Source organism: Lichenostomus cassidix, chromosome 1Aa (genome assembly GCF_008360975.1).
Source record: "Lichenostomus cassidix isolate B80296 chromosome 1Aa, HeHo_3.0, whole genome shotgun sequence".
Taxonomy (NCBI): domain Eukaryota; kingdom Metazoa; phylum Chordata; class Aves; order Passeriformes; family Meliphagidae; genus Lichenostomus; species Lichenostomus cassidix.
In genome coordinates, this window is record NC_139480.1 from 13341888 (window position 1) to 13366732 (window position 24845).

General features: G+C 37.3%; 1 protein-coding gene across 2 annotated transcripts in view; it reads right to left on the reverse strand.

Annotated features, from left to right (window-relative positions):
* Positions 1-93: 93 nt before the first annotated feature.
* Positions 94-24845, reverse strand: part of NAMPT (nicotinamide phosphoribosyltransferase) — a 31126-nt gene continuing 6374 nt past the window's right edge. Inside the window, exons 2-12 of one of the 2 annotated variants that reach the window (XM_085040727.1) lie at positions 19153-19309; positions 17754-17857; positions 14828-14956; positions 14229-14387; positions 13737-13873; positions 11628-11853; positions 10434-10553; positions 7842-7859; positions 4997-5137; positions 4718-4852; positions 94-3010 (exon numbers count right to left, since the gene is read on the reverse strand). In XM_085040727.1, coding sequence (XP_084896853.1) covers positions 2897-3010; positions 4718-4852; positions 4997-5137; positions 7842-7859; positions 10434-10553; positions 11628-11853; positions 13737-13873; positions 14229-14387; positions 14828-14956; positions 17754-17857; positions 19153-19309 — 1440 coding nt within the window. In that variant the 3' untranslated portion in view covers positions 94-2896. The remainder of the gene's footprint in view (positions 3011-4717; positions 4853-4996; positions 5138-7841; positions 7860-10433; positions 10554-11627; positions 11854-13736; positions 13874-14228; positions 14388-14827; positions 14957-17753; positions 17858-19152; positions 19310-24845) is intronic. The other variant, XM_085040735.1, reaches the window with a different exon arrangement.

The following is a 24845-nucleotide window of genomic DNA, read 5'->3' on the forward strand; positions in this document are numbered from 1 at the left end:
CACAGCTCTGCTCTGCGTTTGGCAATAAAGAGCACAGGAATGACATCTGATGCCCAACATCAGAACTTTAAGACACAGTCAGATGGCTATGAGTTTTCACTGCCAGAACTAAACTTTATTTCCATGTGTATTACATACTGGTATTTGATGCCAAGTACATTAAAATTACTTTAACAGAGGATTTAAGTGAGGAATACTTATTCTTCACTAAACAAGAAGGAATGTAAAAACCTGTAAGAAAAGAACTGTTTAAGCTTTGTTTTGATTTTGGCAAACCAAACAGTTAAGTACTCTTCTGTTCTCTCCTCAGATCTTTCAAAGTACCAAAAAAGTATCTTTTTTTAATAATCATGCAGCTGAAGAAAAAAAATAAGTCTTACAAAATCCATTTCTTATGCTAAATATGGTTACAAATCAGAGTATTAAACACAAAATTCCCAATTCCTATTTTTAAATACAAATACTGTATTATATTATGAAATGGGGATAATTAAAATATATCAATGACTACAAATCTAGTAATTCAAAGCAAACAAACATGCTGTTTGCTTTCATGTGGAAGAATTAGGATATTGTATGGTTCAAGCACTGCAGTAATTTGTCAACTCCTTGATGCCCATAATGTCAAACTGCCAAACACAAAGACACAAGTGCTCAGGTCTGAATAGCACCAGGTGTTTTTTCTTCCCCCTCCCCCCCCTTTTAAAGTTATTAACATTTAATAAAATGAGTGACATTACAACTTTCTGAAAGTGACATGCACAAGTAGAGAATTTGCTTTGAGCTTTCAACTAATAAACCGAAAGTTTTAGACAATACTGAACAATTAGTAATGTATTTCATGGTACACATGAAAACAGTGCTTCCAGAGTATATCCTCAGTTCTCAAGTACAAAAATATCAGTTATGAGTAGTCAATAGTTATCAAAATTTTTATTGGTACAGAATGAAAGCAGCATTTACTTTATTGTTTTTTAAACCATACATCATAAAATTCCCTAGTACACATGTGAAGGAGTGAAATAGGCTCTGTACTATTTACCTGCTACTGATCCTAAGTCCAGATTCAAAATCTTTCCTGGCCAAAACCAAACAATATAATTAATAGCTAAGGGAAGGCAGTTCCTCAGTGTGAAAGGTCAGCATTTAGAGTTTTACTAAAACACTATTCTTGAAACAATACATCACTTAAATGTATAATTACATACACTACAAGTGAAAAACAGTTTTTTATTAACAAGAACTATTGAGACTGGGCATAAACTTCTTAACCACAAACCCTGGAAATATTATGAATGCTTTGATGTGGCCCTTTTTGGTGAGAGAATAAGAGCAATGAAGTATGGCTTTTCAATCTTCCTTTAAAAGCACATTTTATAAAATTTTGTAGGCTTAAATTATTTTAGACCTCTAACATTTTCCAGTAACATCATTTACTAATTAGAAGCATTAATTACATCAGTATATTAAGCAATTGGCTGATAGCTGATCACCAGCAGAACTGGAACTGTTTGCTTTAACTGTTGTTTTTTGTTTTTAAGTAAGGGAGGTACTTTTCTAGTGAGAGCCATCCTACAGTACTATCAAACATTTCAGAGGTTACTACATAGCTTCTCAAATAAAATCCTCAACAGTTTCATTTTCCAGCAGATACTTATATCAAGCATATGCAGAGAGCAAATACAATCAAGTGCAGACAGTTCAAAAGTATCTCTCAAACACATTGTTTTACAGCTACCCTCTGCAAAATAAAAGCCCCTCCTCACCCTAAATGGATGGGGTGAGAAGGGGAAACAGGTTTGCCATTCATGTAGGAGTTTGGCTAGCATAGTTTTATTAAAGTTGTTAACAAAAATAGTTAAACATTTTTACAATTTAACATCCAGTCTGACAAAAGGCAAATCAATGAAAAAAATACAAAAAAGTAAAAAAGTGCACTACCCAGTCCAGTATTTTGCTTTAAAGTCATGTCACTTACAGTATATGAAAAATAAACCCAGAAGTGTAATTACTTTAAAATACACCGCTTCCATCTTTCAGTATTTTACACATATATTCTATAGTGGAAGAGGAGATCTCTTAAAAACTTTACTCTTAAAATATTGAGGTGCATATACCAAGCGGGATAGACTTGGCAAGTTACGTTGCAGTAGAGAATCCTTTCAAATTTGGCATTTCACTTACATACCTTACTGTGTCAGCAAGGTCTGTAGTACCTAAACCTTCTAGTAAGAACAGTAATTTTGTTTAATGCAGATTTACTAATGCAGACAACTACAAGAAATGGTGAGGTCAGCAACTCTATGGGATCTTAAAGAGATACGAGTCCTGATTTAGTTGTCAAATGGAACAATGTCACAACAAACTTTTAAGGCCATGTTTTATTTGCTGATTAATGGACAAAAGGCAATGGATTCCCCCCCCACTAAATATTTTCTTGAAAGTCTGTGCTCATAAAAATCATGAAAAGTTGGAAAGACTTAATTATTGAAACTTTAAATATATTTTACACAATCTTGTTTGTACAAAAATACAAGTTAAATATAAACATAAAGCAATCATGATAATTTTATGTAAATCCATTTTGTGATATTCTGTTATATATAAAAAAGTTTCTCAGCTCTGTCTCATTTGTGAAAAGATCAATACCAGATTGAATCACTACTGGCAAAGGGCCCTAAAAAGCACACTTTAGCATTAAATATGTTTTACAATGTAAGTACCGTTTCCTGATTTCAACTTCTAAAGACTGGCAAAAGATAGGGCAGTATGTCCATAAACCAACAAATAATTTGGCTACAATGTCATAAAACACAAACACACAAATCTGTACAATAAACCAGTAGCTATGCAGTACGAACTAGTTACACACACATACACAGACACGGAATGGAACTTAGTGAGACGCCATCTGTAATTCACTGTTCTTCAGCCTGGCATTTTGTCTTACTTCATCAAATGAATATGACTTCGTTACCTTTCCATTCTTAAATACTGTGTGAAGCAGATCCTGCAAGAAACACCACTGTTTTAGCAAGAGTGATTTGGCAAGCACGGGTTACGCAAACTTGAAAGCAAGCACGCAAATCCAGCCTGGTAAGGCTGGAACTTTAGACTGTCGAGATACTAAATCTTTAGAGCTTCTTCTGACACCTTTTACTGATGGTTACACAGAAGAAAGGGCTTAGGTCATCCTGTGCACAGACAGCAGCTTTGTGCTTAGGAGTCCCTTGAGCAAGCTATCTGCACCTGGCCAAAGCCAAACACATGCTAAATACACCTTGCTAGAGCAGTTTGTAAGAAAGGTGACACTCAACCAGTCCAATACAATTCAGTCACAGAGGTTCAAATAAAGTATCTTTTTCCTCTAGGAAAAAAATAATTAGATCTCTTTCAGTGCCCTTTGCTCATACATTTTGTAAAACAGCATATCAGGAAGTGCTTGCACACTGCACACTGGAAGGGCAATAAGCACAGCTGGCAACAAAAGTCAGCACAGCAGCAACACTGAGCAGTCCCTGCACGTGGTGACCTACTGCAAGGACCTGTGGCTTTAGGGAAATGGGCCCACAGAAGAGTACATTTCCCAGTCTTTTCCAGGGAGCCCAGAACCAGTACCATACAAACAACCTCTCTAATACCCTAGGACCAAAAAAGTTTTAATGAATAATTTCACCTGACAGAAATGAAGGGACAATATACTGTCTAATTTCAGAGCCAAAGTCTTGTTTGTGTTGAAGAGATTTCTCACCATTAGGTCCTTCCCTCTCTAAATACATATGCATGCTCATCACAAACATATGTACATGAATATGTGCAAAGAAAAAAGTTCAAAATTTATGTAAGATCTTTGTGTCCAGAGCAGAATATCTACAGTGTGTATAACTCAGGTTTGTTCCATCTTGAAATTTCTCAGACAACTCATTTTATGCTTATTGTTATGTAAAACAGTGTGCCTAGAAGTATCTCTCTGCCTAGTAGCACAGAAACAGCTTCTGTATACCAGAAAGCTTTCAGCCTCTAAAACCAGAAGTGCAATTCGATAACTTATTTTCAGTCCTCTTAACATGGGAAGAGACTCAACACACAGTTTAATGTTTCATTGTTGCATGCTGAAAACACAAGACGTATCAAGCTGAAAGCCTGGGATTGGCATAACGTTTGTGCTTATTTCATGAAAATAGCATTTCATTTTGCAATGGTAAAGAATTCACAGGGAAACTGAATTCATGGTTTAAATTTATATCTTTGAAAATTGTGGAACTACTCTGTGCTGTCAGAAGCACTGACTCCTGAAGGAACAACTGAAAAAAAAGAATCTCAGTGGGGAGGCAAAAACACATTTGAGTTACAACTGTCCCTTTTGCACCTTCAGCTAGGGTCACCATTCAAATTGTGCAATATAGCCCAAACAAAACTACCTGGCCAGCACATGTTCTGCAACATTGGGGCATTAGTTTTGGGGAAAAGCAGAAATGTTCTCATGTTTCTGAAGACAAACAAAAGAGAGAAATCTGTAATTGTAAAGCCTGGACATTCTAACGCCCTCCTAATATTCTGCTGTTACTGAATTTGGTGCTGAGGTGATTTTTGAGGTAATAAGATGGGATTTGAACAAAATGACAAATCAGAAATAAATCCTGAAATTAAGTTATAACGTGCTTATTCTCAGTGTATTTTTGCGTGAAGAATGATAATAGATTTTGAAAATTCATACCTGCCCATACTCTTCAAGATCTCCCTTGCCTTCCTCAAGTGTCACATACTCTCCAGTAGGTGTCCTATGCAACGACAGCCGTCCTTTCTTTGATCTTTTGTTGGGATCAGCAACAGGATCTTTGAAGACATTTACCTAAAATGAAGAAGATTTTTTTAAAAGGAAATGCTCTGTGGGACCTAATGCAGATGGTGGTAATGTAACAGGAAATGTCAAACAGGTTGTCACGTGGGGAGGCCTTACTGAAAGGTGAACAGTAGAAATTGTACAAAGACATACCCCGAGGCCGTTGGTCACCACATAACTACATTTGAAGGAACAGTTTAAGAGGTCTCTGGTTAGTTTCTGTAGCAAAGCTCCACCAGATCCAAAGGCAATATTCTCAATACTCCATTTATTCTTCTTCATTCCCTCCACAATCTAGTAAGAAAAAAGAAAATTATGATGGAGCATACTTTTAGGTCATGTCACTTTTCCATAAAAATATTATACTACTTAAACAAGATGCTTTTTACAGACAATTAAGCCAGCTAACATTCAGTTTCCAGGAGATGTATGTAATAATTTGGTCAGTACTCGACACTCTGCATTTTTATTTACAGTTCCAGCATGGAACTGGGAAGTTTTTGCTGAAACACAATAATCATGCCAGCACACATACTTTCCAAACTAAGGTGGCACAGTAATGCAATGCCCAGAGAAACAGAGGTCTAAAGAAAACAAAAGACTTCATGGGAATATTTCAGAACCTGCCAATTTCTTGGAATTATGGGGAGACCTCAAAGCAGAGCCTGTATCCTGAAACAATGCAGTAATCCTGCTCAGCTCCAAAAAGTTATTATTACCTTCTCTAACCAATGATTTGAACAGAGCAATCAGCTTGAAAATCACATTGTCTAGAATAAGATTAGCAATTTCAAAAATGGGAAATGAAAATAAAGCAGCTCAAAAAGTTTGCTTTGCCACCTTCTCAGGCAGGTACAGATCAATGTGAACTGCACAGCCAAGGTAAAAGTTACTGAATCATTTCCCTCCACCTTCATTCTATTCAGAAAAATGTGACATCCTCTAGCCTGGAGTAACGGGTGCTCATTTAGTCATGCTCATAAAGGGTCAAGATTTGTCTCCCTGACCTGTTAGCCTTATGAAAGCCTGAAATGATGGTTATAGCCCCAGAACAGGAGTTCAAACACTCTCTTCTCCTAATATTTTACTAACAAAAGTAGGTGAGAAAACCAGAGTGGGTGAGATAGCAAAATACCATCCATCCAGAACAAAGGAAGGTGAGAAGGAGAATGGAAGGACATATCCTATGGGGAATAGTGTAGAGTTACAAAAATCAGCACAATCAGAAACCTGGTAATATTCTGGGCAATCTTAGCCTCCCACATCAAGAAGAAATGCCAGAGTAACACTGAACAGGACTGTTTCAGGAGCTACTGATATCAAGCTGCTTTCCTAAGTGACAGCTAAGGTTCGTAAGACAGAAAAAAAAGGAAAACCACAATTCCAATTTCAGACTGTGACAAATTGGTAATATAAATAAAAGAGCACACTAGTATTTTGTTTATGCACTTAATCACCTGCAGACTATCTTCACAGATACTCTCAGTCTGAATGTCTGACAGAGGCCAGTCAACAGGACAGGTGGAGAGCAGAGTCATAACCTTTTGAGGGTATGCTCTGAACACCTTCCCACTACATTTCTGTCAGAGATTTCTCCAGGAAAAATCTTATCAGTGAGTTTCCATCATTCCAGTGGCACCAGCTTACTCAACTTCATGCAGCAAGTCAAGAAAAATGAATCTCAAGCTCTATCACCATGACTTCCACTTAAGAGAACCCTTTGGAAGCTTTGTATCCTGAACAAATGCCCTCTCATATTCGTGACAATCCCGTGGACTTTAGTAGATATCATACCCTCACAGTGACCAAGCCCAAAAGCAATCTTTATTTTCAGGTCATTAGATTTTCCTGGAAGCAGTTAAAAGTGGTACTAAGGGAAGATAAAGGATTGAAATTAATTAAATTCCCCTATAAGCATCTGAAAAGTAACTGAAGATAACAAAGAAAGGGTAAGAAAAGGTATTTTGTGTATCCTGTAATTAAGTATAATGCCCAATAGTGCCATAAGAAATGAGACTTAACTGGGCCTGGATATGGACTTTACATATCTGTGCTATCTTTTAAAGAGGGAAATATAGGCAAACTCCACCTGAGGTCTGGTTCTGTCTAGACACTGAGAAGCCTGAAGTTCTGTGAACTGCTGGCCAAGCCTGAGCCAATGTGCTCTGCTCCTCTCATTGTGCAGTTGCAAAGGTCAGGTCTGGCACTGAACTCTCTTGAACACACCTGCAAGACACAACTACCTGGTATAAACAACATCCTACACCAAGGTTTGTGATGCTGAGACTTCATGGTCACTGATACCTGCAGGTTAACAGCTGTTAGTGCAAGTACAGCATAGCTGGGCCATGGCTGCTTAGCCCTCTTGTCTGAGTGAGAAGAAACGTGAACCCCCTTTCAGCTCGTGTTCCTGCTCTCATTTACAGGTGGTTTGTTCATCTCGTGCTACAGGCACAGCTCCTCATTTACCCTGGGTGAAGAACTGGCTTCTAGCTTTCCACCTTCTCTCAAAGGATTTCCTTACTTAGCTTGATCTTTGTCTGCTGAGGAGCGGAAGGGAAATCCAGACTAAGCTGAAAGACATCTCTGACTGTACCAGTTACCCACAGCAGAGGCCCAGATACTGTTACTTCCTTAGGTATGGGGGAGAGATGGCAAACACCAGCAGGAAGAAGAAAAAGGGGAGATCTGAAACAACTGAAGCCTCCCCCAAAGGAAAATGATACAGACGAATTTTTTGCCTCACACTTTCATACCTATACAGGGAGAACAATTCAGGTGTCAAGGTTTTGACCAGCTTCCTCTGACCATTATGGGCATGACCAATACATCAACTGGGACTCCAGATTAGAGGATTGATTTTGTATAAAATTTTTAAGACATCTGGAAATTGAATGTTCAAAGAAAATCCTTTGAAAGTGTAGTATATTGTGGAGTTAGCAGATTGGAATGATTTTTAAAAGTGAAAATGCGAAGAAAGTCAAAAAAGTTTCCTTACCTGTTCTACCAGCATCCCCTATTAAAACAAAGAATTTTAAAATCCAGTTTACACTCTGAGTTGTTTTCTATATTGTTGTTTCAGCTACTTTGGATCGCTAAATGAAGCTACTGATCATTACCCACTCTAGATTTTCCTACTGTACCCATTATCTTTCATCTGATCAGTAACAGTAAATCATGCCTAGAATCTAATGCTGATATGGAGTAAGTGGAATAATAATCTTGCACAGGCTACAAGGTGGGGAGGGGGGAAAGATGGCCACAATGATACATTCATGTTTGTTCATGTAAACTCCTTTTGGAAAAGAATGAATTATACTTCAGTATTGGTTTGGTTTTGGTGGGTCGTTCTGGTTTGGTTTTTGTTTGTTGTTTTAAGGTTTTTTTAATGGTATTCAATTGCCCAATCTTCTAAAAGTCAGCATGGTAAAACCTGGGCTTTGCTGACATAGGAGGAAAAAGAGATTCATGCTATTTAAATAAAACTAAAATCAGGTTTCAAAATCATGTTCATTTTGCTCCAACATAATTTGCTGCAGTCAAATGAGAAATGTCATTTTCCTTCCTGCTTGTTTCTCCAAGCTCAAACTAACAGTTTATTTTCTCCTGTATAGTGCTGGTAAGTATTAGCCCCTTTGGGTGGGGGGGATGACAACAATTTAATTCAATAAACCACAAAACGGATCACTTTTGGCTAAGTTAGTTTGCTGCTACATGTGTGGTCTAAATTATTTAAATGACTAGAGGTTCAATGACTAAAGTTGATATGAGGCACAGCGAAATTAGAGTCAGGAAGAGATGAGAAGGTGTCACCAGGCAGCAGTGATCTGTCTGTTCTGTAAGTCTTGGGGAACTGGATCTTCTGCTCTCCTCCATTATATGCTACAGGAAGACTTCTCATAATCAATTACAGCTTCATAAGGAAAATATGTAAACAGGCAGATCACCTGAACAAAGAATTGCTCGTTTTGCCTCTCATCCTCTTCCCATTAGTTGTGGCAATTGTTTTCCTGCTCTATTTAGAATTTGGAGAGCAGAGCATTTTTCAGTCTAGTGAAAGGATTTTTAAATACTTGTTTTAATAATTAGAAACAAAGCTAATATGACATCTTTGAATTTTGTCCAGAATAGCTTAGAAAAAGGAACCAGAGTTCCCCACTATTCTAAGAAAGAATAGCTCAGTTTTTTCCCTCACAACTCATGAAAATCTCAATCATAATATACTTTACTGAACACAGGCATCAGTCTTGTTAGAGCAGTGTTGAGAACAAGCAGAAACGATTTTGTTTTGAGTAGGTTTTATTTCCTTTAACAGAGTCTCTTCCCCTGCTATCTAATGATAAGACTTTCTTTCCAGTTATTAACCTCTCATGCTTGTGCTCTGTTAAGCATATAAGCATAGTTGTATATTCTCAAAAAGCCACATGGGACAAAAAAAGATAAAGTAAAGTAGAATTTACTTTAAAGGCCATTGCGGGGTGGGGGGGAACTGCACAGCATGACTACACTACAGTTGGTCTATCACGTTACAGTCTCAGTATTAACTGCTCTTTAAGGATCTGAGTGACAAATCTGAGTTCTGTCATTGAGGTTCATATTACATGCCCATGTTAGACATGCAGACAGCTTCAGACTAACTAAAACCCAGAACTGATACCTCCCCTTGCTCCTAATTTTGAGAAGCAGCAAAAGTCAGATTTGTTGACAAGAACCTAAGGATATGTCAGTCTAAAAAGCTAAGAAAAGTCAATATACTCAAGTAAAATTAATATTTTTCAACTTATTTCTGGTTTTGAACTCTAATACGGCTGAAGTTGAAAGACTCAGGACAAACCTGACGAAGTCCTCTTCCTCTTACATGCCCTTTGTCATCTATAGTTATTGCAGTCTATACCTTTATAACCATATTGTATTACCTAGTTTCTACGTCTAGTCAATAGCACTGAATTTATGACTTGTTTCAAGCAGGCAGAATCTACTAAATAACCAATTTATGTCTTGGTAAAACTGCAATTTTGACTCAGACTACAGCCTAATCTGTTACACATATTTTCTGGCTTTTCAACTAATCCTTATTCCACTAGCTGCCCAGTCAAGGAACTTGCCTTCCTTACCCTTGGTTTCAAAAAGTCACTTTTGAAACTACACCTTCAATATGTGAAGACAAACAGACTGCAGATGGTACATAACTAATGAGCCAAACCAGTTAATTACTACTATTGCTGTAGCGCAGTGATCATGCAGTGTGCCTTAGACATCAATGAAAGGACCACAAACACTGCCAGATTTTGATCTCAATTAGACTTGACAAGCATGATGAACGCAAACAAAAGGAGAGACAGTGGAAAGAGAAGGGTTACAACAGGGGGATTAGAAAATGCCTTTTAGGTTTTTTTTATGCATCTTAACAATTTCCTGTGGAGTTTTAATGAATTTGTTTTACGCATTATGATATCACTGCCAGTGTCTGGAATGAAGGGCAGGGGTGGGGTCAGCAGTCTCTGCTGCAAAATCTGACTAGCTGTAACAGAGTTCAGATAAAATATCAACCTTGCCAGTGTCACCCTGACGCACGAACAGGATCTCCTACCTCTTGCAATGTGTTGATATCCACACCATCCCCTTGAATAACTCTGAGATACGGTGGCAACAACTTGTAGCCTTTTGAATTCTCTGTAATAGGAAACCTCTTCCCCAAGATCTCCAAGACCTTTTGGAAAGAGAAAGGAGACAGTTCAAAATGAAAATAAAAACCTGCAATTCTAATAAAGAAACATTTGAGTTATGCTTTCTCTAAAAAAAATAAAATAAATCCATAAATATACCCACATAATCATGCTCTAAATCTACCCACACAAATAAAAAGCATGCCAGCCATTGTGGTGGAAGCCCTTAAAGCAGTCACAAACAATATGGTCTTCATGAACTTGCACTCAAGAGCTAATCAGAACCATGCTTCCCTCCTTTCTCCCTTTACTTGCTGTGAATTTTTGTTATTAAATGTGTCAGCTGAAGATTCTGCTCTTCTTTTGACCTCCCTTAAAACAGTAGATGAGGCTTTCAGTTTTCTGTGATTTTGTAAGCCAGTATCATTTAAAATGAGACACTTCAGCTATGAGTTAGTTTTTCTTATCAGCTTTGATAAAGATCATTCAAGAATTCCTATTTGTGATATGCCACTTATCCCAAAGGAAAAAAAAAAAAGTGTTGAAGCCTGTATGGATCTAATCAGATAGAGTACCAATGTAACTAACATTGCCCCTACTTTCTTAATCAGGCAGTGCTGACAGTTACTCAGTTTCAGAGGTATCGACAGCTTTTATTATGAAACTGTAACAATCATTACACTTTCTAAAGAGCAATGAGGCAAGAAGCATTTTTCAACGTGGACTCAGTGCCACTGACTTAAATGCACATCTTATAAAAGGCTTATAAGAGGGCTAAACGTGTATTTGTGGCACAAAATAGTGAATTCCACTAATATGGGATGGCAAGATACCTAAATTTAGTGGTAAGAAATGTTACTGGCCTGGCATTTACTAGCACTCAACTTGTTTCCCATTGCATTTGTTTTTAAGTGATGAAAATTTCTCTGTATAGAAGCATTCCAACATCATTACAGACGTGACGTAAACATTTACATTCTTCATAAGTCCAAATTAGCCAGCATCAAATACATACGATACACACCAAGTTAGAGCATTGGATGTTTGCTAGCCAATCATTACAAAACAAACAACTGCCCCCCCAATCTTGTATACAAAAGGCTACAAGAAAGGTTTACCTTTAGAACAGTGTCAAGAGGATTCCCAGAATCTGGTCTAATAATAAGCGGTGCCTCTGGACTTCGGGCCTCAATTATATGCCTTAGGTCATCACCCCATATTTTTTCACAAGCATTGTAAATGTCGTAGCTGTCACTAACCACAGATACAGGCACTGAAGAAAACTGTGTTACTATGTGTTCAAAAGCATCTTTTTCATGATCTTTCCCCCAGGCTGTTATGGTACTGCAAAGGCAATTGAAAAATTCATATTAGAGTAGTATTTGCATGTCATTCTGTATTTCCTGCTAGCAACAGTTCCAGACAATGATAAGCAATATGATTACAAGACAGCATAAACTATGTGCTTATCAGCTCTGTGTTGCATGGATAATAACTACACTATATACTAAATAAACAGACTAAATTCAGACAGCTAGGGAACTACAGATGCAAGAACAGAACATCTGCCCCAACAATTTCATGCTACAAAGTGGGAAGTTGAAAATGAAGCACTGCACCTTATGTTAGAAAAATCTAAAGAAAACAGAATTTATTTTCTTTTTTAATAGTGACATAAATCAAATATTCTCACATACATTCTTCCAGAGGAACCTCAGAACATTACCCTTGGTACAAGGCTACAGGCAAGCACATAAAATAGAGTTGCTAAGAGAACTAGTAAGTTACTGAACGCAACTGATCCGCAGTAGCTGCTCTGTACATGGCTGTCACAGGCCAGCTGACATAAATGACTTTAGTAACTGGTGTGCAAAGACCTAAAGATGCTCTCATGCACAGCATAAGAGTCAGTGGGCAGTGAATTTTACCTTAAAATTCCAGCATTATCTGCTGTGTGGATAAGTCCCAGATCATGGTAATGGGGAGACAAACAAACTTTGTTTCAAAGAGGTTGGGGCAGTCCCAGAAGAGCTCCACTGACACGCCAGGGGCAAGCACCACACCTTCTATTGGAGGTTGTGGAACAGTACAACAATTCTGGAAAAATTTGTGTCTCTTGTATGAGACCCTTTTTGTGTACTAACTTGGAAAGGGTGACTGCAGTCTGCATTTGGTGTTGCAAACTTTAGGTAGGGCAGTTTAAGCTGTCTGCTCTAATGCCACCGCTTCAATATGCTGTGCAAAAGACACTTGATCTTGACTCCAGGTGTTTGCTTTTGCTTTCATTGCAAAAAATTTTATAGTAGTTTGGGTCACCAGAAGTTTCAGACAAAAACTGTTACTTCTATTCGTCAAGCAGGAGTTCTAGAACAGCACTATAGCAATGGTACAGAAAGTTCTATGAAGCAGTGCTCCTTTAAAGATGACCACTACTCTACAAGGACTATTCATGTAAGCCTTTCCATTATCTGTCTTGAAATCTTAAGTGAATACTAACTATTTAAAATGAATACTAAATATTTAACTGGCTTTTGTGCTCAATATGAAAAACACATATTTTTTTACATTCTGTACATTTCAGTGGGTAGACATGCAACTGAAGTTCAAGGATTTGCATTCACTCCCAACCTTGCACAGGATATGGATTTGAAAAAAAGTAAGAGCTCTCTCTCTCAAATGTCTGAGATCAGTTTCCTTACTCTTAAAAACTTCATTCACAATTCACAATTCTTAGCGATACAGCAAGTGATATTAGTGATACTAGTAACAATTTACCATTACTAGTCATACTGATGGGAAGTTTGAGAGCAACTGCCTCTTCTGGAAAGAGAACACAAATTGTGTGCAAGTAGTTTGCAAGTCCAGAATTGCAATTTACAGAGTTTTTTAATTTATGATTTTATATTTTAAAAAAATTTGAAGTTCATAATGTGAATCCTCAATATCTAAGACTGTGAGCCTTCAAGCTTATTCTAAAAAGAATTATCCAAATTTACTCAGACACTGATAAGAAGGTTACACATTTAAAATTTAAAACACATTTATAGCTAAGAACAACCATGTTACTTATGCACCCCTAGAACACAGAGGCATCAGTACAGAACTGCAGCCTCAACAGCTGGATCAGTCGTGGCTAATAGTGTATGGTATATTTCTGGATACAAAGATGTGTAAGAAAATTACATTTTGTTAAGTTATTTTTAGAAAGTTTTAGACTAGTATCTTACCTGTGTTCAGCAGCTGGAACAGAATATCCTGGAACTGGATCTTTTGTACCATAGTACTTTTTAATTAATGCAATTCCTGCTACAGTGTCTGTTCCTTTGAAGTTTACCAAATGAGCTGAAGCTCCTATTCCTGCAGTCTGAAAAAGATGCAACTTTCAGCTTACACGCCAAATATAGAAGTCTAAATCCAGTCACCACCTAGAGCACTAGTTTGTAACAACAAAACTGACTCAATTCCCATTTCACCAATACTCACTTCACTCACTTACACTGGGAAGACAGACAAAATTTCTCCCAGCCTAGTGCCCACAGTTCAGACATTATACCCACCCCCATCCCAGACCTCCCCTTCCACAAGTAGCCCATACACAGTGCTCTGTGCATTCACAATTTCAGTGCAGAACAGGGACACAGAGGGACACAGACACATGCTACAACCCTTCACAGCTAGGAACAATGAGACTTTTCAAACTATTAGACAAGCAGTATTACCTCTTGTGAAGAAACTCCTCTGTAGCCAAAGTCATGCAGTTTATATTCCAGTCCTTCTAAGCTGCCAGAAGTCTCCAGCAAATATTTGGCCAAAATCTTTTTCTGCTCTCTAGAGTTTGTAGCCACTGTGATTGGGTACCATGACTGCACAAGAATAGTCTAAAACAAAACCCGTCACAATATTAGGTGTATATTTGCTTAGAACTTAACAATGCCCACTAAAGGTCTATTTATTTTCATTCCCTGTTCAGAAAATACTGATGCCTCCAACAGTTTGCTTTAGGGCTTAAGTAATTAGCCTTTATAAGGTAGGCAAGGCATTGACCTTCTCAGGAGTTATCACTTGCAAACTACTGGCACACAGCTCCCCCCATCCCCCTTTTTTTATGGACAAAAGTACTGTTGTGAACTTCCTGTGCAGTTATTATGATCTCTTGCCAGGTGGGGGAAAAAAGTCTCTGTAAGAGAACTACAGAAAAGAATTAAAGCAGAAAATGAAAATTGCCAGAGATTTCCCTTAAAGCAATACAGGACTCAACCTTTAATTTAAGTGCATTAATATTTACTTAGAAAAAACATGTTATATTTCCAAAACTGACCTCAATCCAATTTGTGAGCCAGTAGCACTCTGGATCTGTGTTTTCTACTGTGAAAAGAACATTTCCTCTGGGAATTACAGAGCCCTCAGGAACAGCTTTTATTTCTATGGGAAGATGGCCATCATATTTCTATGTAAGAAACAGCAATATTGTTAGACAATAGGAAAGATTAGGACCTACTTTTATTTAACTGCAATGGATAAAAGTCAGGCTATGAGTTACCAAAAAAGCTTTCTTCTTCCTTATTTCTTTCAACCCTGAAAATAAATCCTCCAGCCCAAATAAATGAAAAAAATCCACATTTATAAAAAAAAGGATGAAAATCCTGTAACTTAAAAACCAGCCTCTTTATCAAAACAAATTATGGTTATCAGTTGTATTCCTTGGGCAAATTAAGCCAGGAAAGTTTAAGCATTCCACAAAAATACGTAAGTTCTTCCCACAGAACAAGAAATATTTACTATTCAGTTTTCTTCAACACTTTCACATGCAACAAGCTAAAAAAAAAGTTTAGCTGCTATCTAGATCTTGAAAAAATCCACTAGTTTTGCTTAGTATAGATGTGTGCTTTGTTAATTTATTATAGCCGGATCCATTTAATAACTATTTTAGAGAATATCTTTATCTCAATTACTCACTAAACATGAAATCTCATATAGGAGTGTCATTCTTTTGTCAGTCTTTCATCCCTGAAGGACTAAACTTCGTGTGAAATATGTCTTTTGGAAAAGATTAACTTGCAAACAGCAACTCTAAGAGAGTAATTATAACTTTCTGAAAGAGCTCTGCAAGCTATACTGGCAATACTGAAAATGTTTTGGATGGTAATATGTTTTGACAGAAAGCTTCCCATGAGATATCCCTTAAAGGCAACAAAAATTGCATTGATTCAGAAAAATTACAGATTCATAAGTAGCATCAAAACATATTCTCCAGTACCCAACACACACCAGAAATCTCTTCTACCTTACAGTTTTAAAGTTTATTCAGAAATGTAATAACCTGAAGCAAATTGTGTTTATATACCACACAAGTTGTTGTTGTTGTTATATACCACACTAGTTGTCAGACTTGGAGATGTCTGGATTAACAAAGGAATACGAAGCCTTCAAAAAGGCTCAAAATAATTTATTAATGATTCAATGAAGACAAAAGTATATGTAAGTGAAAAAAATCCCAAACAGACTTCAAAGTTGCTGTAGGTGTTGATTTTGTCCATGGAAAAAAGTGATGCGATCATGCCATGGCTCTATATGATAGCCCTTTGCAAAAACTTTGGATAGATTTAACTTGTACCATTCAGGGCTTACATTTCTATCATCGCTCATCACTGATTCCTGCCAACTTTCAGCCTTTACACCAGCCCACTGTTCTCCAGGAAATCAGTTCCTTTCTTCCACCCCTTCACCCTATCAGTATTTACCCATTCATTTACTCTCAGTACAAAGTGATATGTGTACATTCCAAATCCATTCTGGCACTTCACTCACACTCCACTTCACCTGCCACACCTGAGGCAACTAAGCCAGGGAGACACAGTGCAGGTAAGTGAACATACACTGGAATTCAGTGAGCAGAACCAGGGTCTCTGTGTGCATAAATGGCACACACAGACTTAAAGAGTACATACACTTCCAGTTTGAGAGCCACCACCATTTGAGATCAAGACATAAAAATCATGTTTGGGTTTTTTAAATATATATACACACACAGAGAATTTTAACAAGAAAACCTGATAAAGGAATAAACGTATATGGATGATATGCAGGAATGCTTATTTTGACTAAACTGAAAGTTGAATGGACTTAGTCAAGCCTAGTTACAACTCAGTGAGGACAGACATGCAGCACTAAAAGTGTATTAATTCCGTTTATCTAAAGAGGGATCAAGCTTACTTTAAACACGAATGAAAGCAGTTCACAATGTATAATGTAGCTTAAACACAAATATGGATTGAATTCACATTTGTATTTATTTGAACTGGATGCAAGTCCTCTACAAACCTCTTAACTCTCACAGAAAACTGTGGGCTTATTTACCTTGCTGCCATTTGCAACATTTAGTTGAAATTCACTCTTCTCTTGCACACCTGTGGTCCACCCCAGTGGCAAGATGATACCCAGATATATTAATAGACAGATGCCCCCAATAAAAATACATACAATTAGGGTACCCAGGGAAATATAAATGCAAAGGATTAAAAAAAAGGCTTTCAAATGCCAAAAATATCCATTCACTAGAACCCACAATGAAGTTTAGCATTTAATTAATCTGCAGAGATTAGTACAGCTCTGATGAATGCTATTAGCCTGAACCTGCTGCTTTTACAGAGAATAGATATTTGCAATTACTTGAAGTCTGACACTTTTTTAAACAAAAGGGTAAGAGAATAATTGAGGACTTAACTTGAAAGGTTTTGTGTGTCAAAAGTGCTCAACCCTTGCATTTCATAATAAAGTTCAACATTCATACGTCTGAAAAATTTAGGAAACAATTGCACAAAACATCTATTTTCTGGAACTATTTATACAGCCAGGAAGTTGTAATGCTTTCTGCATTAGAGTAAAAATTGCTATGACTAGTTAGAGAAAGCAATGTAAACAATGCAAGCAACCAGTGAGTGCTGTATCACACATGGAGACTTGCCAACAAGCCCCCACTCACAGGAGCTGGCTGACGGCAGCCATAAATCCTTATTACCTGCAAAGCCGTATTTGGCATCTGAAAGGATGAAAATTACTTTTCTCTAAGGAATTACAATTATATGATTATTCTTTGACAGCTGCTACTCCCTGTACACTAAACATGAAAAGCCAAATTTATCCAGTCTTTACTATCAAGATTAAAAGAGACTGTCGTGTTTATTCCACAGTTGATTCAGAAATCCTTCACAATGATCTGAAACTATTTTCATAATTTTTTTTACCTCCAGAATATAGTTCCATCCCTTTTCATTGAAGACATCATCTTGAAAATGCTCCCTATATACTTCTTTGGCTTCCTTGATTTTCTCTTTGGTCACCACTTTACCTGGAGTTTCAGAAACAGATGAAAGCTTAGAAATTCATAACATTCATCAATTGATAAAATAAATAACAAAAAGGTTCAGGCACAGCAAAGTCACTTTGCCTTCAAGAAAGACATGAAGAGCATGTCAAATGCAAAATGTTTAAACCAAACTTTACTTTCGTTTATTATATAGATTAGGGTGCTCAAGAAATCAAGATAATACAATACACTTGTGGTTTGCATGTGATTCAGGAAAAATTTGAGGTTATTACTCTTCTATGACAGTCAAAAACATGTCAACAGGTTTAGCAGTACTGCTTTTCCCAGAGGAATGTGTTGATTGTGCATGTTAGCACATGCAGCAAGGACATATCTAGCACAAGGGTTAAGCTGCAGCATTCCAGGGAGAATCCCCATGGAGAGACGTTGCAACCAACCTTTGACTGACCACTCTGTGAGAGCAACCAGCAGACTAACCACATTATTTGAATAAGCATGTTACTGCTGTAGGGCCAGTCATCTACCTTACAGAACAACCCCCAGATTGCCAAAGACAAAAGAAACAAAATTATCAAGTGTTTTGATTATAATGGAATTTTAATCTTTGGTGGAATTGGCAGAGATATTTATTGGATCAAGACATAGACACGTAAGATGTATGACTAAAGTTCTCCTCTAAAGCTTGGCAGAAGGCAACTTGCACTCAGGCCAGAACAGGTGATATTTGTACATAATGCAAAAAGCAAACAAGATCTCAAACAGAATCAAGGAATTTTCAGATGTTACTCTTATTACCAGTATAAAAACCACCTTCAGATGTAGCTGCCATATACAATGATCTAAGATGAGATCATTGTATATGGCAGCATCCAAAATTTGAAGAAAATCAAAATTTAAGGAAATTTAAAACCATTATTGGTTTACACAGTAAACAAACCAGTAAATACAGACTGAAGTTAATGTTCTAAATGTATTTTCCATTGAATCTTCTATCTGCTTGTGACTCTATGCACGGTTTTAGTCTATTTCCATTCATTTCAATTTTGTCTACCGAAGTTGGGACATGAACACCTCTTCATTTTTAATAAACCATGGGCATAAATAAAGATAGTAGAGAGGTGTCTAGGTTAAGAAGTCAATACCAATTTACGAGGGTGGACAACTTATTTTCACAATCCCATAAGTAAGATATTATCCATGTCACTACTTATGGTCTATCAGGATAACCTGGAATTGTTTCAACTATTAGACTACAAGCTTGAGAAAAAGTTAGATACTTAATTACAGGAAGTTTTACTGGAATTTGAGACAGTTACCTTTTAAATATTTATTCAGAATGTACTGCAAACCATAAAAAACAGTTTCTTCATATTTCACTTTCCTTAATTTGGAATTTTCAGTCTTCTTTTCACGACATTCAAAGTAGGAATATACTTTGCTTGTGTTAGGTGGATATTGCTTGTAGTGTGTAACCTATATTAAGAAAAACTTCAGTAAGAGCTCAAAACATGACTACAAAGCACAAGAGAAATCATATTTGTACATTAAAGCTTAAGAGTAACTCCCAGCTCCTCTGGACTGTTATTTATCCATTCACATTCTACACCACAAGTATTTAGGGAATTTCCAGGTTTTTAACCTCATTTAATTTTCAGTTCAAAAGACTGTCTTCCGTGTTATTCTTTGCTTTTTCATCAGGTCTTTTACCCCTAATGACTGTGCTTTGATTAACTGGGAAAGACACTGGCTAGGATTTTAGGAGCAGCACTGAACACCAATGTGTCAGGTCAGTTTTTGCTCTCCCACACTTTGGCCAAGTCTAATAGCTACAGGAAGCACAAAATTCCACGCCACTACCAAATACCTGCTTGGATTTGATTGAAGTTTTGAAGGCTACCATCCTGTGGCTCAAATAAAAGCAGCCCAGACTGAAAAAGGCACTTTACCCAAGTGTCCCATTCTCTGTGAGCAGAGTGGGTCTCTCAAGCCCTGGTTACAGCAAAGCCAGTTTACAAACCTGTTACTGTCAGTAACGCTGTTAAAACCTACCTGAGGTTTGTACCTCCCCACAAATTCTGCTAGATGGGACTTTTTTCCAAATTTGAAAAAGTTCTTGTGCAACATAAAGGAAGCATGAGAAGTTGCTGCCTGTGTGTATTATGTGGGAACTGGTCATACAAACACCCAGTGACATGCTGAATTCAACAGTTACAGTTTTTTGTAGTTCCTGATAGTAAATCAAGCCAGAAATAACAGCATTTGAAACAAGTACACTCTAAACATTTAAAAACTTAAAACCTGCAAAATTTCATTTCCTAATGTGTAAAAAGCAAACTCTGTGCAAAATCCTTAATTCCATATTAAGCCAAAAGAATACACAATGACAGAAATTTCATACTATCAATGGTTAAATTACAGAATATAAAAATCAAGGTAAGGTATCCCCAAAGTTGCAGGTATCAAAAGTTTTCTTAAATTATGATGAGAAGTCTGTGAACAAATACATACATTCCATAAGGAAAAACTGCTCTTTCAGCTGAGAAAACACTGTACATCAGAACAAAACTCAAATGGTGCGAAACTCATGTCTGAATCTTTTTCAAACTCCCACATTTACAGGTAAGAGCATGAGTTCATTATATGTTTCTTGCTTTTACTTACTCCAAATTACCTTAAAAAAAATCTGTTTCTTATACCATAAGGAATTGGAAAAGGGATAGTTTTACTGCTTCTCCTTTCTTGTCCTGATTTTTTAAATGTATCTGACATTCTCAAAGTAAAATATTTGAAGGTTTCCCTTACCTGTATTGCTAAAACTGTACATTAAAGGATTTTAAAATGACAGTTTTCCTTCTCCTCTCAAATGTAATTTAAATTTAATATTTCACTCAGTTTGGACAATGAACTAGACCACTCAACTGAATTTCTTGGTTCTCCTATTCTAGCACAAGGCTGTTATGGTTGGTTTCCAATGCTGCAAGGAAACATTCAAGAATGGTCTTAAAATTGACCTTTCTATTGTCTTTATTTGTATGAGGTTTACAAGGCCAATCAAATAAAACCCAAGCTTGTCATTGCACGTTTTCTGCCTTTACTTCAAACAAAGCACTGCACCACAGGCATTTAATGGAGCACAAACCTATCCTGTTACAATTCCACAGCCACTCAAAAGCAGAATGCTTAAGAGTAGCAATGTTAGACCCAAAGACAAAACCTGGCTTTTAGATTTTGTTCTAGCTACTAATAAATGTTTCGCTTCGCAAATTATAACATGTCCTTCCCTAGTTCTGTGCAGAACTTTCAAGAAGTACATCACACTGCCACTCACAGAAAACTCTCTGCATGGTATCATCACATTTAAAGGAAGACAAAATCCCCGTACAAAAGAAGACACCCCTCCCTGCATCTCTCTCTTTTTTACTAAGCAGCAGATGAAAATATGCTGTTTGACAGGTCTTTCTAACCAATGGGTATATGAACACACACACACACACATATATATACACACACACAAACCCTCTATAAAAATTGTATTAAACGAACTCTAAGAAAAAGATACCGTAACAAATCCTTAGAACTCTCATGCACCATGAAGGCATGGACAGTGGGAACTCCTCCCACTACTGCCACCAAAGTAAGTTAAGCAATTGCACGAAAAATTTTGCTGTTTTATGACTGGGACTGGACTTTTAAGTTCATGATTTCAGAGTAAAGGCTCAACATAGAGCCCAGTAGCTGTGAGTGTACACAGCAGATGTCCCAGGACCAATTCTCGAAACGAGTATCTCAATTCCTTGTGACAAGCCTAAGAGCAAACCAAAGCAAAGCTGCTGTTCTCACCATAACAGCTCAAACAAAACAAAGAAAACTAAAACTGCATGAGATAGGACACTCAGGTTTCTTTAAAAAAAGTTTAATTTTTCACCTTACTGATTACAGGCAAGTTGTTGAAGCCAACACCTATTCTGTAATGAAAACCTGTGTGATCTTCAGCTCACATCTTGAAAATATATTCGACTTTGGCAGTTCAAAAGCATCTCCTCCCGCTATATGTGTCTTTCTTTCAAAATGGTTACAGGCCCAAATTAGCTTAGGGTGCACAGTGCACCCACTGAGTTGGTGTCACCTTTTCTTACTGCATTTAAGTACATTTTTTTTTAGGGACTACCTATCCTAGCTTTGCTTTGAAACATGATCACAAAACACTGATCTGCACATGATCACAAAACTCTGGCTGCAAACCAGAACTTGAGAGCTGAAATCAGGCTGAAAGGCTAACAGATTTATCCTTTATATATCATACCTGGGGACACAGCTCCTTCTGACTACCTTGCTGACAGTTTCAACCCAAAAAGCCCCACTCAAGTTCCTCAAACCTTAAATCGGTTTAGCTATCTTTTGTGACATAAGATTAGATTTTAATCTGAAAATACATAGTAGCTAGTATACAGAAAATAGTTACTTCTAGGGATTCAAACCTACCTGATAATTTTGTGTTTGACAGAAATGTAATTTTATTGATTTAGTTGCTTCAAGTACCTGAAGGAGATAAGGACCTAACTTTGCAAGTCACATGTAGTATTCAATTATACTCTTCACACATTAGAATCTATTTAAACAGTGAAAATACACATCCCTGGCAATTAAAATATTTACATCTGAGCAAACTTTACAGCTGTAATTTTAAATATGCTTCTTTTGACATTCCACAAAGCTGCTAGTTTTATCTACAAAGCTGAGACACCCTTTTAAACACTACTCAGTATTTAAAGGCACAATCACAATCTTAAAAGTACCACACTTACCAACCACTGCTTATTTGAACGGGACTTCTAAAAAAGATGTGGACACACTTCTTAGAAGGGCCTGTAGCAACCAGACAAGGAGTGATGGTTTTAAACTAGAGGAGAGTAGATTCAGACTACATATAATATTTTATTATGACCGTAGTGAAACATTGAACAGGTTGCCTGGAGAGGTGATAGATGACCCATCCCTGGAAACACTCAAGGTCAGGTTGGACGAGGCTCTGAGCAACCTGATACAGTTGAAGATGTCTCTGCTCATTGCAAGGGGCTTGGACTAGATGGCTTTTGAAGGTCCCTTTCAACCCAAACTATTATTTGATTCTATGTGGTATAGGTGTGTGAGAAGTTAAGCATAAGATCTACAACTCCTGCTGAGTTATCTGGCCTTCTGTTTTGCTCCCAAGCTCTCAGGCAAGACACCACACTTAGCAGAAATATCTGCCCAAAGAATGTCAGAGCAGCTGATTGTGTTAGCTGTCATTTCTGGACTACTAGGGCATGGGGAAATAACATCCATCTGCCATAGTGGTGGTCAGGAGGTTTGTCATGTAGTGAAATGCCTGGTGGTAAAAAACAGTGTGAAAAAGGATCAAGGTCTAGAAGTGGGAACAGTTCACAGAAGACACAAAGAATACCACTGAAAACAAAACAAACCAACCAATAACAAGAAAAAACTCAACACAACACTACACGGCACCTAGAAAATGAAAACTATGCTTCAAAAAATGCCTGATCTTTCCTTGTTGTCATATGAAGATTTGCATCTTTCCACTGAAGAAGAGTGGAAAGAACTACCAGAGGCAATGTACAATATTTGCAATTAAATTTTATGTAACACAGATCAAGACAGTATTGATAACTCTATGCTTTCAGTTAGGGGATGACAGAAGCAGGACGTGTACAGACAGGCTCTTGATAAAGAGCCTTTATATGGACTATGAAGACAATAGGAAACCCTTTCTCTTCAAGAAAAAAAGAACCCAAACCAACAAATAGAAAATCAAACAAAAGCCTCAACTGGGATTAAGAGACCCTTACAAGAAAACAACTCTCCCAAGTATCTTCAAAGGCCTTTTGATGTTTAGTTCAAAGGCTGTGATTTAGGTTTTGTCTATAAAACATATGACAAACAGCCTTGGAACTACTACCAACAAGATTATGTACTGTGACTGAAATAGAGCGCTTTTATTCCAGTTGTGATAGCTCCTTATTAAATTTAATACAAATAAAGGTATATTTGAGATAAAGAATACCACCACACAAGGACTATGTCTATTTAACTAAATCAAGTATTTTAAGAAAAAAACCCATGAAGCACAAATTGCATTTACATCATAAAAACCCCACCCCCAAACATTAAGAGTTAAAACTTAAGAAAAAGGAATTAACAGGTATTCATCATAAAATAGGGATGAGTGAGGTAAGTGCTGCATTTAGCATAAAAAAATTATTATAATCTACAAGCTTTGTTGGACAAGATATCACAATGAACTTACTTTGAAGGGTTACTTAAACCTATATAATTTGACCATTTGAAATACATGGGAAAACCAGATGTGACATGAGTAGAGAAGTCAGGTGTGGCCAAAATCCCCATTGGTGGTTAATTCCTGGTGCTCCCCCAGGTCAAATGCCAACATGAATCATCAGAAAGATGCCTCCAAGCCCTGTCTACAGTGAAGAAAACAACCCAGAAGAGTCTTGCCTGTACCATAACTCTCATGCGATAAGATGATACCGCTTAAAGTAAGACAGTATTTTTGAACTTTCTGGAGCTATTTTGAAAAATCCTTAGTGCTAAATGTGTACATAACAACCTGGTCACTGAACCCATGGTGCCACACAGCCAGAGCCATGAAGAATCAGAACAGGTGGAAGGTAAGCCAGAAGCAGCACAGCCTGGATGCTGAGCCACTTGGCCAGGACACTGCAGGGCTGCAGCACGAGGGCCCAAGGCACAGGCTTGGTCGCTGTACTGCAAACCTTGAGCTGCAAGAGATATTTGGGGGATCCTCAGCCCCCAATACACCTTACTGAGTTAAACAATTTTAGTGCAGTGATATTGCTGGTATTTACACTGGGGAGATTTCTGCAAAGCACCCCAAGACCTCCATGAATTATCGCATTATATATTATTTGCAAACATTGTGGGAAAAGGCCGTGGTATGAAATACTGCTTTACTTTAAACCTTTGTGAGGTT